Raw genomic sequence first — 14,872 nt, 5'->3', positions numbered from 1 at the left:
GCGGGCGCGGGGCTGGCGGCGGGCGGGAGGGAGCGGGAGGATGGAGGGAAGGGGGGGGGGTGATCCGGGCGGCCGCCCCCATCCCTCCCTCCCTCCCTCTCTCTCCCCCCCCCCGCGCCCGCCCCCCTCCCTCCGCCCGCCCTTCCCCATCGATAGGTATCAGAAATTGATCCCCCGCCGCCGCCGCCGCCGCTCTTTGTTCGGCGCCGCCCGGGAACATGGAGCAGCGCTAGCGGCGATGGAGCCGCGATGGAGCCCCGGCCCCCGCCCCGCCGCCCCCGAGGTGACAGCGGGGCCGGGGGGCGGCCGCCGCTCCGCCCCGGCGGGAGGGAGGGAGGAAGAGGAGGGAGGGAGGGAAGTTGCGCGGGATGAAGTTGCGGGGAGCGCGGCCCCCCGCGCCGCCCCGCCAAGTTTGTGGCGGTCCCCGCCCGCGGAGCGGAGCCGCAGGTGCCCGCGGGCTGCCGAGTGTCCCCGGTGCCCCCCGCAGCCCCGTCCCCGCGTCCCCCGGTGCGCGCGGGGCGGGCAGAGCCTCGCGGGTGCGGTGATGGATGCGGGGATGGCGGAGCGGGGCTGCCCGGAGCCCCGCCGCCCTCCCATTGTTATCCAGGGCCGGTGTGCGGGGCCGGTGCGGGGGCTCGGCCAGCCCTGAGCGCCGGGAAGGCGGTCGGTGCCAGGCGGTGCTGCTCGGGCCGGGGATGGATGCGGCGGGGGGGCGGCAGCTCCTTTGTGGCTCCGGGCAGGTCACGGCCGCCGTATCCCACCGTGGTACCCTCGGTCTGTGAAATTCCCGGTAAGTCCTTTGTTACCGTGTGCGGGGGAAGGTTGGCCGGGGGCTGCTGACAGTTTGTGACCTTAAATGCGCACCTTAAACAGGAGGCGGATAATTAACACAATGGCTCTCCCAACATAATGGGATGAAACCCAACCTGGAGCCGCTACAACAACCGAAACGCTCATTTCCATGGATATTAAACGGGTTTATCCCTGTAGGATATTCCGGAGTTTAAAATGCAGCATGCTTCGGAGGGGAGTAAACAAATTGCAATGCGATTTATGGGGCTCCGGTACTGGATCAACAGTTCCAGCATTTAATACATTTTGGCTTTTAAGCAGATTATGTGCCGCGTTTGCGCTGCGCGACCCGAAAAGTACCGCAGGTACCACGGCCGGTGGGTTTGCCATGACTGCTCCGCTCTGGCTTTGTGGAAGGGAAGGGATTACGGCTCTAAGCGCTTCGGATACAAAAGCGTTCCCCGCTAAATCGCGCTAATGACTTTTCCTGGGTGCGCGCAGACCTTTATTTAAAGATAAATATTGGCAGCTACTTTGCCATGGGTCTCTCAGGGGTGAACTTTGCCGGAGGGAGAGGTGGGCTGCGAGGTGGCAGCTCTCCTTTCCCAGCCTGCCGGGGGCTGGGGACCGACTCCTGTCCAGGCAGCAGTTCTGCCGCCTCGCTGGGATCACGGTGGGAAAGGTGACCTTGTGCCAGCTTGGCCTAATGCCCTCCATAAAACAATAAAATTAAAAAATAAATGGAAAACGAGAAGAAAAAAAAAAAAAAGGAAGGGAAACAATCCATTTATATTCTTCCAAGAGCTTTTTCCTTTTTTTTTTTTTTTTCCTCCCATTCCTTTTTAATGGATGGGTCTGAGCAGCTCTGGTGGCCTGGGGCTGGCCGGGAATGGCAGAGTTTGAGCCGCCCTGATGAATGGTGGGCATATGGAAAACACAGGGATGATGTGCTACTCGGCAGCGCTCGGATCGAAACGGCGCTGAGCCCTTTTACGGCGGAGAGTCGCGGAAATGAGAGGAGATAAAATTCCATCAAAGATAATGCCAGACGTATTTCACCGGGTTATGAGATTGGTTTATTGTGTACATTACTAATGCAGTATTTTTTTACAGCTTTCTTGTGTGTAACAGTCAGAGTGGGATTCATACCTTCATGGGTTTTTTGGGTTTTAATTTGCTGGGGGTTTATTGCGTTCCGGGTAGCGCCGTATGGATTCCGTGCTCTGTGTGCTGCTTGAATCCAACCCGTTCCGTGGTAAAACAGCAAAAAAAAATGGGAAGAGCTGCGAGCTGCTGGTTTGGGATAATAAATACAACGGCGAGTGAGAGCGATTAGAGCCATCTTTTATAAATGTCTTCACATCTCATTATGCAGATGAGCTCTGGCTACACGGCTCCAGCCTTTGGTTTGTCAAATAAAATGTTCTTCGTTTTATTTCCCGGGAATGCAAATGTTCTCCCTGTGCTGGAGTTGGGCACAAACTTCAGCGGCGGCGGCTCTGCCGGATGGTGGTGAGCCGGGAGCCTGCGGAGCGTGGTCTGGTTGATGAAATGTTTTTGCTGTTTAAAGTTTAGGGGAGGCAAAAAAAAAATACACAACTGTGGATGTGATTAAAATATTATAACCTTATGATATTCTGAAGTGCATAAATTTTACATATCAGCTGCAGAGGGAGTTTAGACATCCATTAAATGATATGACAGCTTGACTTATCTAAATGTGCATCATTTAACAATGTGTCAAAATTCTGCTTTATATAGACGACAGCAGTAAATAAGCTATCAGTCCTCTTGGCTGGAGCTTAATTCCTGGAGCTTGGACTAATAAACTTAACTGCGTTCTTGTGGAGCAGCAGGATAACCTCGGGGGGAGGCTGAGGTGCTTCTGGGGAGCTTCACCTCTGCAAATTCTCTGGGTGCCGTGTGTTTTTAGGGTTTTTAAGGAGAGACTGGTGGGACCTTCTAGATTCCTCCAGCATCTCCAGCACCCAACACTATCTGTCCTCATCCCTGCTGGAGGGTGGGATGGTACCTGAGGGAAAGAGAGGGGGAGCCCAAGGGAGCTCTGGGTGCCCCAATCTCGGGGAGGTTTTGTTTTTCCAAGCTGAATTCTCAGGGTTTGTGGAAGTGCAGCCGGTGCCTGGGGCTGGCTGAGAAGCCAGGTTGGGAGGTTGAGAATGTGGTTTTGGCTTTCCAGTGGCTCCAGCTGCTCCCAGTGCATTGGGGCGTGGGGAGTGTTGGCTGCAGAATCATCCGGTTTAACCAATTAATAGGAATTTGGGAGCAGTGGCACTAACGAAGCTGTTCTGGCAGATGCCTGTCTCATGGTTGGGTTGTCTGTGGTCTGATAGTTGAGTGCTCCTCTTGAGTGGTTCCCAATGACCAGGACATTCATGATGGTGCTCTTTGTGTGGATTCTCTGCTGTCTCCTGTTGTGGTTGTGCTCTGTAGCCTGTCTGTTGATAGGAACACTGGAGATGTTTTTTTCCCTCACCCAGGAGCTCTGTTTCCTTAGAGATTGATGGTTCTGGGATGTAGCTGATGCTGCAGCATCAGCAAGTTCAAACCTTGGTGGCTGGAGGACTTGTGTGTCTCTGAACTTCACTGTCATTGACCACTTCGATGTCCCCTTCCTCCACCACAGCTCCCTCCTTGGGACAGGCTGAGGTGCAGCATCCATCCCACATCCCCCAAATCCTTCATTAGAAGCGAATGCTTGGTATTTCTACTATTTCCAATTCATATGTGAAGGGAAGAAGTAGAAGGGCTGTGTTTCTGGTCCCACCTGCTGTGGGGTCTGTGTTGAGCGGCGCCAGAAAGTCAGACCGTGAAGTTCCTGAACTGAAATTTGATTTTTTTTTTTCTTGTGGCTGAATAATTGAGACACTGCCAGACAAGAAGAGCTGCAGAAAATGAGAGTTTATCTTTAGCTCCACAGCTCTCACTTTAGAAACTGGTGACCCCAATTCCAGCCCGAAGAGTGACTTCTTCCCTAATTAATAAATCCATTAATTAATTGTGTGCGTGCTGCAGCCCATTAGAGATGTATGCGCTGGCCTCCTGATCCAGTTTAGTGGATTGTCTCTATGGCCTTGGAAGGGGGGGGGAAAAGGGATTGTGGCCAAGAGGCAAATAGGGGACAGGGATGGAAATATAATTTGATTTTTGTGGGACTGGAGGGAAGAGTCTGAGCTGTACCATCTCCCGGTGGGTTTTCCAGCTTGGAGATGGGTATGGGGAGCTCTTGGGGTTGCTCTGCTCACTGAAAGGGGGGAGAGCGTGGAGGGAGGCTCATGGGGTGCTTCTTGCATCGATGGTGGTGAGCAGGGAGCCGTTTCCTTGGGCTCCCAGGGCTGCAGCATCACCTCCCGCTGCCTCAAGCCGTGAGTTCGGCAGGGCTCAGCAGGGCCTCTGTGCTGCAGGTGGAGCAGAATGTTAAAGGGTTTGGTGATCTGAATTATTATTTATGGCCAGATTAAGCAGGCAGTACACTCCCAGCCTGTGAGTCCTTTAGGAGGCACTTGCTTAACCAGAGAACCTCAGCGGAGCGCGCGGAGCTCGCGATTCGTCTCCCTCCATATGTTGGCTCAGGAGCTGCTCCCTTCAGTTAATTTTTCTTTCTGTCTGCAGAGACTTGAAATGAAAATACAGGCAAATTGTTGTGTGTGCTGGTCCCAGGGCTCCTGTTTTCTCTGCTCAAAGGGAAGTTGACTGTTGGCTAAAGAAGCACCATCTTTAAATGCAGGAGGCTTTGCTTGCCTACGGATTTGGGGGTCAGGGGACCCGTCTGCTTCCCTGTTTTCCCTCCCTGGTTTTGCTGGTTGGAGAAAATCAGTGTATTTTGGTTCCCAGAGAAGTCTCTGTGTCCCATGAGATGATGATGTTGCTGCTTCCCTCCTCCCTTGGGTGCTGGCGTAGTCATGGAGCTACATCCCTGGCTGCGGGAATTCCCACCCCCCAAATTTCAGGGAATTATCCTGGGACCTGCCAACACAACACGGCAAATTGAAATTACAGGGCCACTGTTTGCGGGGAGGGAGGGCAATGGGGAGCTGCAGCATCCTGCTCCTCAGCAGGCCTTGAAATGGAATTAATTTAGGATTGGGAAGCGACGGTTTGTGCTCTCCCCTCACCAGGCCTCGAGACAGAAACCACACCACGGCTCCCCTGCTGTATTGCTGGTGTAACACGTTCCCTCTCAGATTGGAAAAGGCGCATTAGAGACATCCATTCCCCCAAAAAAGCCTGGCTGAAGTTTCTCAGAACATTTTGTACCATCCTGCTCCTATTACCGAAAGATGTAATTCCCCAACTTGGGAGATAATAAGCAGGTATTGACTTCTGCTGGGGTCATTATCAAGATTTATTCAGTCAATATGGCTCCTTGGGTCAATAAATCTTGAGGTTGATAAAGGAGGAATATATACTTGCAGACTTTATTAAAAAGTTTTCCCCTTCTGTAACACTTTCTCCTGTGTGTTGCAACAGGATCTGTGACTGAGTTTTCTTTGATTACCTTTTTTTTTTTTTTTTTTTGGTGGTGCACGTTTTCCTGCAGCTTTTGGTGTGTTTTTCCAAGACAGTAAAACCTGGGAGGAAGGATTTGGCCCCCTGCTGTGCTGTGATTCCCACTCTCCTTGCTTGGTTTTGGAGGGAGTGGGATCTGTGGGTGCCTCACCCCATCATCTCAGGGCTCAGTGGGTGGGGAGGATGGGGCCAAGCATGGGGCATTGGGTTTTTCTCTGGGAGGGTTAAAACTCAACATTCCTGTCCCCAACCCCCTGTGAAATAATGGGATTGTGTCCCCTTCCCCATCACAGGTGCCTGGAGAAGACTCCAGGGAGACCTTAGAACACCTTTCAGTGCCTAAAGGGACTCCAAGAGAGCTGGGGAAGGACTTTGGACAAGGACATGGAGTGACAGGACTAGAGGGGATGGCTTTAAACTGAAATAAGGTAGATTTAGATTAGATATTGGGAAGAAATTCTTCCCTGTGAGGGTGGTGAGGCCCTGGCACAGGTTGCCCAGAGAAGCTGTGGCTGCCCCATCCCTGGAAGTGTCCAAGGCCAGATTAGACGGGTCTTGGAGCAACCTGGGCTAGTGGAAGATGTCCCTGCCCCTGGCAAGGGGTGGGACTAAATGAGTTTTGAGGTCCTTTCCAGCCCAAACCATTCCATAATTCTATGAAGTCTCTGGATTGGGTTGAAGTGGGACAGCTGTGACACTCTGCACTGGGCTGGGCTCTATCCCAGCACCCACTTGCTGCCCTAGGCAATGCCTTTGTGCCTCAGTTTCCCTGTTCCTGGGGCACAAGGAATGGAGTATTTTTGCAAAGCAGCACCTGGGGGTGAATCACCCCAAAAAGGGGTCTGGCAGCATTGTGGGGGTTGTGCCCATGCCCTGGGTGTGTGGCTTTGGGCTGGTCCATCATCTCCTGCAGCACAGGCCCCTCAGAAGGGTTGCATGTATGGTTTGTGTTCCCATGCAGGGGATCTCAGGGGGCATCTCTGCCAGGAGATCCAGGCTCACAGTGAAGAGCTGGCTCTCAAAGTCAGCAAGCTGTGGGGGGTCATCAGCAAAATCTACCCAAAAAGCTAAGATAGCCTGAAATCTGGAGTGCTCATTATGAGCCAGAGTGCTTTTAATGTGCAGGGGCACAGCAGCAGTCCCCATTCCTGGGTCGGCCCCGTCTGGTGCTCACAGATCCCAACTCTGGATGGAGAGGGAGCCTCAGATGATGGGGCACAACAACTGCTCACCCCAGGTCTGCAGCCAGGATCCCCATCAGAAGAGCAGTGTGTGATGATGGTCTCCTTCAACCTCATCTACATATTTAATATGAATTATTTTGGTTGTGTCTGCCCAAGCCCTGCTTTGCAGTATTCAATATTCCCACAGTCAGTGGCTTTTTTTAAGCTGAGCTTCCCTGGACACACCAACAGCTCCTTCCAAGATGGTTTCAGTACCTTTTACTCTTTACTATGGCCTTGCTGTTTAATTGATTTTTGGACTAGTTAGTTGTGGCCCTCAGTGGTTTCCCCAAAGCTGCAGCAGCCCCCCCGGGCATTGACTTCGCTGCGTTTTCAGCGACTCGTCGCGATGGCGGGGCCGCTTTAATATTAAATGGCTCGGTGTGTCTGTGCCAGCCAGGTCTCCTGCAACAAGGATTCCTAAAAAAGTAAATAACCAATTTGAACCCCGTGTAAATATTCCTCTGGTGGGAGCTGTGCCGTGCGTCAGCCGCTCTGAGCACGCTGCCGTTGCCTCTGGTAACGCTCCCGTGGTTTTTACACCAAAGTCAGGACCTCGAGCATCCTTTGTTTTCTTCCGTCGGGATAACATAATAAAGTATTACCTGGCGCTGGCAGCGGGGCTTGTAATGTGTGCTGTAAGCACGGAGCCAGAGCCAGGCTGTTATTGCTCAGCCTGGCTGCAGAGGACATTTATTCCTTATTAATCACTCCAACCAGGAGAGCTGCCTCCGTCTGCGGCTCTCGGAGCAGTGCACAAACATTGCTGCATCCCTGGGAGCTGGGTAATTATTATCCTTCTTGTCCCCCCAGTTTCTTGGCTTTGTTTTGGGTGAATAGTGTTGCTAAAAGCCCCCCGTGATGCCCAGCACAGTGACTGGGATGGGGTGATGGAGAGGATGGTGTCCTCCAGGAGGAAGGCTGTTGGGACCCCCAATGCTGGAGCTCTCCCTGTACCCCCCAGGATGGTGGGGGTGAATTCTCTCCAGGGGAGGGTTAGCTTGGGTCTCAGGAAAAGGTTCTTCCCCCAGAGGGTGGTGGGGCACTGAACAGGCTCCCCAGGGAATGGTCACAGCCCTGAGGCTGCCAGAGCTCAAGGAATGTTTGGACAGCGCTCTCAGGGACAGAGTGGGATTGTTGGGGTGTCCTGGGCAGGGCCAGGAGCTGGACTTGGTGATCCTTGTGGATCCCTTTCAACTCGGGACATTCCATGATTCTGTCAGTTTATGAGGTCTCTCCCCTGAGTGGTTGCTGATGTCACGTTTGTTGTGCTGGAGTGGGATGCTCTGGCTGTGCCACTCCAGTTCCCTTTCTCTGGGGCCGGTGATGGGGTGTTCTCTGCTGATCCCAAGCACCTCCAAACTCTTCCCAGCCCCATCCCTGGCAGAGCTGAGGGCTGGCTGAGCCAGCAGGTACCTGAGGCCAACAGGACTCTGCCCTGGGCACGGCTCCAGCACGTGTCCAGGCATCCCAGGCCAGCAGCTTCCCCGCTCCACTCTCCGCTCGGCACACACCGCAGAGGTACCGTCTCCTGCCACTGCACTTTTCTTTCAAATAAAAGCAGCTAATTAACATTATTCTTTAATTATTGCCTTTATCAACAAGGGGTCTGGTTTATACCAGCAGGATAGTCGCTTTCCTTTCCACTACCCAAGCGAATGCTTCAATTCCTGTTGCTTTTGAAATGAATTTGATGTCATCTGCCCATTGTCACTTAATGGGGACACTTGGGTAATGATTGCTCGCTCCAGCCCTGTTAGCAGCACTGCGAGCGTGTAATTTAGCCCCTTAGGCAACGGTACTTTTGAAATCTCTGGATAGTTTTGAACTCTCTGTTCTTAATTAAATATGCAATTTTTCACGGTAACCAGGTTAATTCTTTTGTGTTGTGTTGTAATACTGTTAGGAATTTTCATAGTTCTTATTAAACATTATTCAGGCATTGTGAATTCCATAATTAAAAAAAATGAAAAGAACAAAGCTTGATTCACTTCTTTCTTTTCCCTGGTTAATTTATCAAATGAATTTTGCAAATTTTTCTTTTTCTCCCCAGACGGCGTGCCAAGTGTTTTAAAGGGGAAGGATTTAATTGCTCTGTAGGGATTGGTTGGTTATGAAGGATTTGGCTGTTTGATTAGTAAACCCTATTGGGAATGGTTTAATGCTCCATGATCTTAAAAATTGTCTGATTGTGAGGCTCTCCAAGGATGTTTTCCCTCTTCCTTATGTACAGCAACGGCTTCACACAAGTGTGATTATGAGATAGAGAGGAGGGAGCAGAGGTCGGGGCTGGGTGAGCCTGCCTGCCCTGGCCATGAGGAGGAGGATGGTGGTGAGACAATCCTTGCAGATTTTGGGAATGGATCTCTGGCTGTGCCAGGATGGGACTGCTCTGGGCTGGATCCAACACTCGATTTCTCTTCCAAGACTCGCTCCCCAATATCTGTCTTGTAATATAATGGAATTTTACGGAATATCTGGTTTATTAGGAGGCAAAACCCTGCTGTGTTCTCCATGTCTGAATCCCTCTGGCATCCCGCTGGGCAGCATCCCTGGAAGGATGCTGAAGTGCATAGGGAGGTCTGGTTGGGGGATCCATGCAGCCCTGGGCAGGATGATGCACAAGGAGGGATGTGGGAATGCAGCTCCTGGGGATTTAATCCAGGTACCCTATAATATGGTGGATCATAGAGCCCCAGTCCAGGAGTTATGTGGGTGACCAGCCTGCTCTGGGTGCAGAGCCTGGGCACATCCAGCCAGGAGTCTTTATCCAGGGAGGTTTAAAAAAGGAAAAAAAACAACACAAAAATGCTCTCTTTGTCTTTTTTGCTGATGGGGTTGGTACCCACTGCCCAGTTTCTGCTGGTTTTTTTTTTTTGTTCTCCTCCTCTTGGTAAGAGGGGGCTGTGCTCTGCCCTCACACCTCCAGGCCCAACTTCTTCACCTGAGGTTTGGATCCAGAATTGATGGAGGTGATGTCTGTGCACTGATGTTGGGGCTGTAGGGATGGGCTGGCATTCCAGCATGCCAGGGAGAGCACAATGCTCCAAAATCCCCTGCTGGGGGACAGCCTGGGCTTCACTTCCAGAGTGTCCAGGAGCATCCCTGTGGGTGCTGGCACTGCCAGCGGTTCTCTGAATTGTTTTTAAAACCCTTTTGGACTTAATATGGGTGGGGGGGAAATCGATAATTGGTGTTTTTAGCCATATGGTGCCAGTTGGGGTCCCCTGGGTCCTCCTGAGGTTGTGGGGTGAAGGATGGTGATGGGCTCAGTATTAAATATCAGAACAACCCCAGCGTGCTGCTGTCACCCAGCGGGTTTTGGGGGGAGCAGGAGGGGTTTCACCTCCCACCTGATGCCTGGAGCATCCCTGGGAGGTGCCGCTGGCTGGGAGACGCAACCCAGCCGGGATCGATCGCAGCCAGTCTGAGGGGGCTCCCCAGGGGTTGTTTGGGCTTTAAGGAGAGGTCAGAGAGTCATTAAACTTACAAATATATTACAATTTAAGAGAAGAGCTGTCGTTATCTTTGAACTTGGTTTATGTGGCGCCGATTTCTCCCCGTTCTGGTTGGAGCCAGGTGGCTTTGCCAGGCTGGGGCTGCCTGGGCAGCTCCGGGGAGGAAATAAAGAGTTCAGCACTGCTGGGCTGGGGGACTTCGCCCAAAAAGCATTAAAATCTACACTTAAACCTGCCAGTTTTCCCCCAAAAACTTGCAGAAAGGTGTTGGTTTGAGATTTAGGGAACCAAGTGGTGCTGTGGTGGTTCAGCAGGCAGCGATCCTAGGTGCTGGCAATGGTGTGGGGTTGGAATCTGTGGCAAGGCTGGGGCTTCTCTGCATCATCTTTTGCATGAGTGGAATGTTTTTGGTGAGGGACAAGTCAGCAGCACATGGTGCCCATGGTGTGGGCATGAGCACAGCCCCCTCTTACCAGGGGTGGGAGAACTAGAAAAACCAGCAGAAACTGGGCAGTAGGTACTAACCCCACCAGCGAAAAAGCACAAGCAGATCATTTTTGTGTTGTTTTTATCTTTTTTAAAACCTCCCTGGATAAAAACTCCTGGCTGGGTATGCCCATGGTGTGGCCACGAAGGAGCATCACCAGCCCATAAAGTGAGATCCAAGGGGCCCCCCAGCAGTGGTATCAACCCATCGCGACGTCTCCATCGTTGGGTTGAGCAGCGTGGGCCGGAGTTGCAAGCAGGACTTAAAAATAACGATTGAAATTAAGCAAATCCCAGTTGTTCCCCCGGTTTTCCCGTTCCTCGTGGCTGAACCAGCGATGCAGGGATGCAAACCGTTTGCTCTGTGAGTTTTGCTCGGCGGTGGTGACGCAGGGTTGGAGCAGAGAGCAGCGACGCTGCCGGGGCTTTCCACGGCGTCGTGCTGGATCCAGAAAGTCATCTCAAAACAACAAAAAAAAAGAGAAAAAAAAAAAAAAAAGGCCAGACATTTGCAAGGCGAAGGCGAGCAGATGCCTGTAATGTATTCCCAGGCATGACACGGAGTGGCAGCGTGTCATGAACTGTGTCCCCAGGGACCCCCGGGTCTGTGATATTGGCTTTAACCCCCACTGACTCTGGTCGGGGCGTAAATTCATCAGGCTTACGGGTATTGCTCTTGGACTACTGAATAATTTACAGTTGCAGAGCCCAGCCAGGTTCAGGTCATCGGGGTTCATGGGTTAATAACAGGTTTGGTTTTTGTTGTCAGCAGCTGCCTTGATAACATATGAAAGAATCCTATTCTGTTGATTAGATTTTGAAATGGATCAATTTTTAATCAGCAGAACATCTGACTCACTCAATAAGAGGAGCGTGGTGGAGACAGGACGAGGGGCTCGTTATTTACAGGATTGTTTGTTTTTACTAATACGCAAATCCTCGCCGGGGCCGGAGCCTGGCCCTGCCTTCCCTTTCCCTGGCTCCCCCAAAATAAATCGCTGGGATTATCTGCAGCCTCGTGCCAGGTATTTGATCCGTCCACTGACTGGGTAGGAAATCCATGGTGCTGCTCAGGAGATCCGAGGCCACGCTGGAGCTTTGATTTAGTTATCGTGTTATTGATGGAAAACACTTATAAATCACCAAATGGTGTCTATAAAAGCATTTTGGGGGTGTTTGGCTCACAGCTTCCCGAGCATCCCGTGTGGAACTCCCCTCTCTGAGGGCCACCGGCAAACCTTGGTGGGATGTGGAAATATCCTGCCCAAATTCCTGCCCGTGAGCAAAGTTTCACAGGGGATGGCTTTGATTTCATCATTAAAGAGATGGATCCCCATGAAAAGTTAAATACTGAGTGGAGACCTGGCCAAAAGCTTTGTTTATTTATTTTACAATTATTTTGTTTGATTACCCGGGGCACAAACAAAAATCCAAAGGTGACGTATTTCATTGCATCTTGAAATGTGTTTCTTGTAAAGACATGCGTAAAATAAACATTGCTTTTTTAATAATAAATTATTATTATTTTTTAAATGGAATCCGCTGGGTCAAAATTTTGGCTTGAAGCCAACCAAGTGGTTAACAGCCACCAATCACAGGACTGCCTGAAAAGGAAATTCTTATTTTTAATAACAGAAAATGTAGAAGTCTCATAAATATAAGAGTGTCACTGGCCGTGTGGTGGCTGGCTGGGGACACTCTGTCACTGGCAGATATTGATATAGATAAGAACTCGTAGGGATGATAATTTGCATGGATTTGCCCTGGGTGCTTTGGGATTTTTACTTTTAAAACTTTTGCCTTCTGGCAGTCTCCTTAACCTAAATAAATATTTTCCCTCCGATCGGTTAAGTTCATGGCTGGGGGTGAGGAATTGCTCCTGGCAGATTATTTATTTCTTCCTTGAAAGTGTTGCCTCTTCTTTAAAATCTGGTGTATTTCTGCATTTATGTGTATAGTTTTCCTGTTGATTTGTTGAGTGATTTAAGCGCCAGGAAAATGGGGATCCCCAGGAGATGGGAATGCCAGGGGTGGGGATGTGAGCATGGGAATGAGCCTTCTGGTCCAGCTGGGTGTTGTAGCTTCTTCCAGCCCCACTCTGGGCACCCACTCCGTGTTTGCTGACATTTGCCCACAACCAGCCATGCTCCAAGGTCTCCTCTGGAGCTTTTACAGCCCCATATTCCAAGGGCTCATTCCTATAACCTGGGAATAACGCTATAGGTAATGGGTGTTTGCTCTCACACCCCTCAGCGATATATCAACTCCTCCTAAATACATTAGCGACATCAGAAGGTTAAATATGCATATTATATCATCCCTGGCGGGTTTATTTGCAGGAGAGCAATGGGTGTCACAAGTTCACCACTTCAAAATTAAGTTTATTTTAGTGATGGAGAATGTGCTTCTTCTATTGAGCATCTGCTGGTTATTTTCTGAGAAGAGTTGGAAGAAAAACAGTTTTGCAAAGAGTAGAGGGGTGGCTGAGCTGGTTTTTATTTGATAGTGGGTGCTTAGAAAGTGCTGATGGAGTTGATGAGGCTTTAGTTGCCGATGTCTGGCAGTGGGGAGCTGCCCTGGGGATTTGCCCAGTTCTTGGCTCCTCTGGTAACTTATTAACTCTCAAAATTGCCCTCGTGTTTAGCAGCTGAGGAAATTAATTGCTGAAGGATCCCAGGGTTTTAGTGTCATTGCTCTGGACAGGATTGATCCAAAATGGTGCCGGGGCCAGTTCTGCCACTGTGTGGGAGCCAGGTATTGTGTGAGGGGAGCAAATGGGGCTGATGGGGCTGGACATGGTGCTTTGCCACTTCCTTTGCAGTTTAAGGGCTTGAAAAAGGGTTACTCCTTTGCAGCTCAGTTTTCTTGCCAGGGTTCCCATCTCTGGAAGTGTTCAAGACAGGTTGGACCGGGCTTGGAGCAACCTGTTCTAAGTGAAAGGTGTCCCTGCCCATGGCAGGGGGTTGGAACGAGATGATCTTCAAGGTCCCTTCCAACCCAAATAATTTTGTGATTCTCTGATTCATTTGGGGTCTGTGAATTTGTACCCCAACTATCCCATGTGTTGTTCCAGAGCTGCACTGATTTGATCCAGACTTACCCAGACCAGCACATGCTGTCTTCTCCTTCTTCCTCCTTGATTTTTTAAGCCATTTAGCAATGTATGATACTCCAGCAATTTTGGGCACCACAGGGAATTTGGGCTCATTAGGACTCACTGTGGGGACCATGCAGATTTTGCCTTTTGACAGCAGTGCTTTTCTCCTCACCCATCCCTCCCTCTCCTACTGAAGGACTCCCCTTCCCACCAGGATGCATAAGCTGAGCCTGGAAGGGTTTCTGTGCTCTAGTCTTTTTTTAGGCTAATAATTAAACCATAATAACAGAGCCCAGCATCTCTTTATTTAAAGAGCAGATGGAGTGTCCTGGATATTAGCATGGCCCTGGCTCCAACAGTGCCAGCAAGTCCTGGAGCTTGGGGTGTGGATGTGCCCCCCCAGGACTGTGTTATTGGGAAGGCAGTGGGCAGCAGCCCCATGGGACACCGGAATTACAAGGGCACTGTTGAGTAGAGGTGAGCTGAGATGCTTTTCCTGCCCGACTTTCCTATCCCACGGCTGAACCCCGTCGAGCCGCTTCAAAAAGCACTTTAGGATCCTGATGGTTCATAACTCCTTCCCACTGTCTGAGCTGGCAAACCTGGCTCAGCCGTGTGCTGGGCAGCTCTCCCTCCACCCGCCCCTGCGAGCGATCCGAGGAGCTGCGGCTTTTACGGTTACAACTGGAGTGGGGGTTTTTTGGTGACACACTTTATAGTGGATAATCCCAGGCTGCTACTTTACAAAGCTATAAAGGAGCCTGGCGCAGGCGGTGGCTGCTGAGCTTGCCTGGAGCTGGTTCTCCCTCCTCGCCTCAGCGATGATTTCGGGGCTGCAGATGCCATCCTAGAGGGTCCAGATCCATCACCCTTCCTTTCCCCTTTTTGTCTCCACCTGGCATCACCACCTACCCACTGTGTTGTTTACCTCCCACCCCAATTTCTTACTGAAACACCCTCTTTTTTATTTTTTTCTTAAGCAGCTGCAATTGATAATTTAGCTCTGGATAAAGCAACCTTCGAGCTTTTTCTTTCTCAGAGGCCAAACATTGATGTTATGTGAAAGGGGAGCTTTGAGGAGGCTTTGTATGGAACTTAGCTTCCTGAAAAATTTATTTACTGCGACTGTGATCCGCAGGAGCGAATTGATGTTTATCTATAGTAGTTCTTGCCAGAAAAAAAAATGCATAACTGCACTTTCTTGGGAAGCCTTGAAAGGCCTTTTAAATAAGTGTCTAATAGTAGGCTCTCAATAGCAAACAGCCAGCTTGATAGACAGTGTACAGTAT

The 14,872-nt window shown here is 50.7% G+C and overlaps 1 protein-coding gene across 4 annotated transcripts in view; it reads left to right on the top strand.

Moving 5' to 3' along the window:
- The window catches only part of CUX2 (cut like homeobox 2), a 67,472-nt gene that overhangs the window by 113 nt on the left and 52,487 nt on the right, over positions 1-14,872 (top strand). For 2 of the 4 annotated variants that reach the window (XM_039380311.1, XM_039380309.1), the window contains exon 1: positions 157-283. The exons of 1 other annotated variant lie outside the window; for it this stretch is intronic. In XM_039380311.1, coding sequence (XP_039236245.1) covers positions 239-283 — 45 coding nt within the window. In that variant the 5' untranslated portion in view covers positions 157-238. Of the gene's footprint in view, positions 1-156; positions 284-665; positions 791-14,872 lie in introns of those variants that run through there. One more of the 4 variants, XM_039380312.1, reaches the window with a different exon arrangement.

The sequence above is a fragment of the Pipra filicauda genome, unplaced genomic scaffold (assembly GCF_003945595.2).
Source record: "Pipra filicauda isolate LSUMZ 115617 unplaced genomic scaffold, ASM394559v2 scaffold192_size1418226_pilon, whole genome shotgun sequence".
NCBI lineage: Eukaryota > Metazoa > Chordata > Aves > Passeriformes > Pipridae > Pipra > Pipra filicauda.
This window is presented reverse-complemented; position numbering and strand designations above follow the sequence as displayed.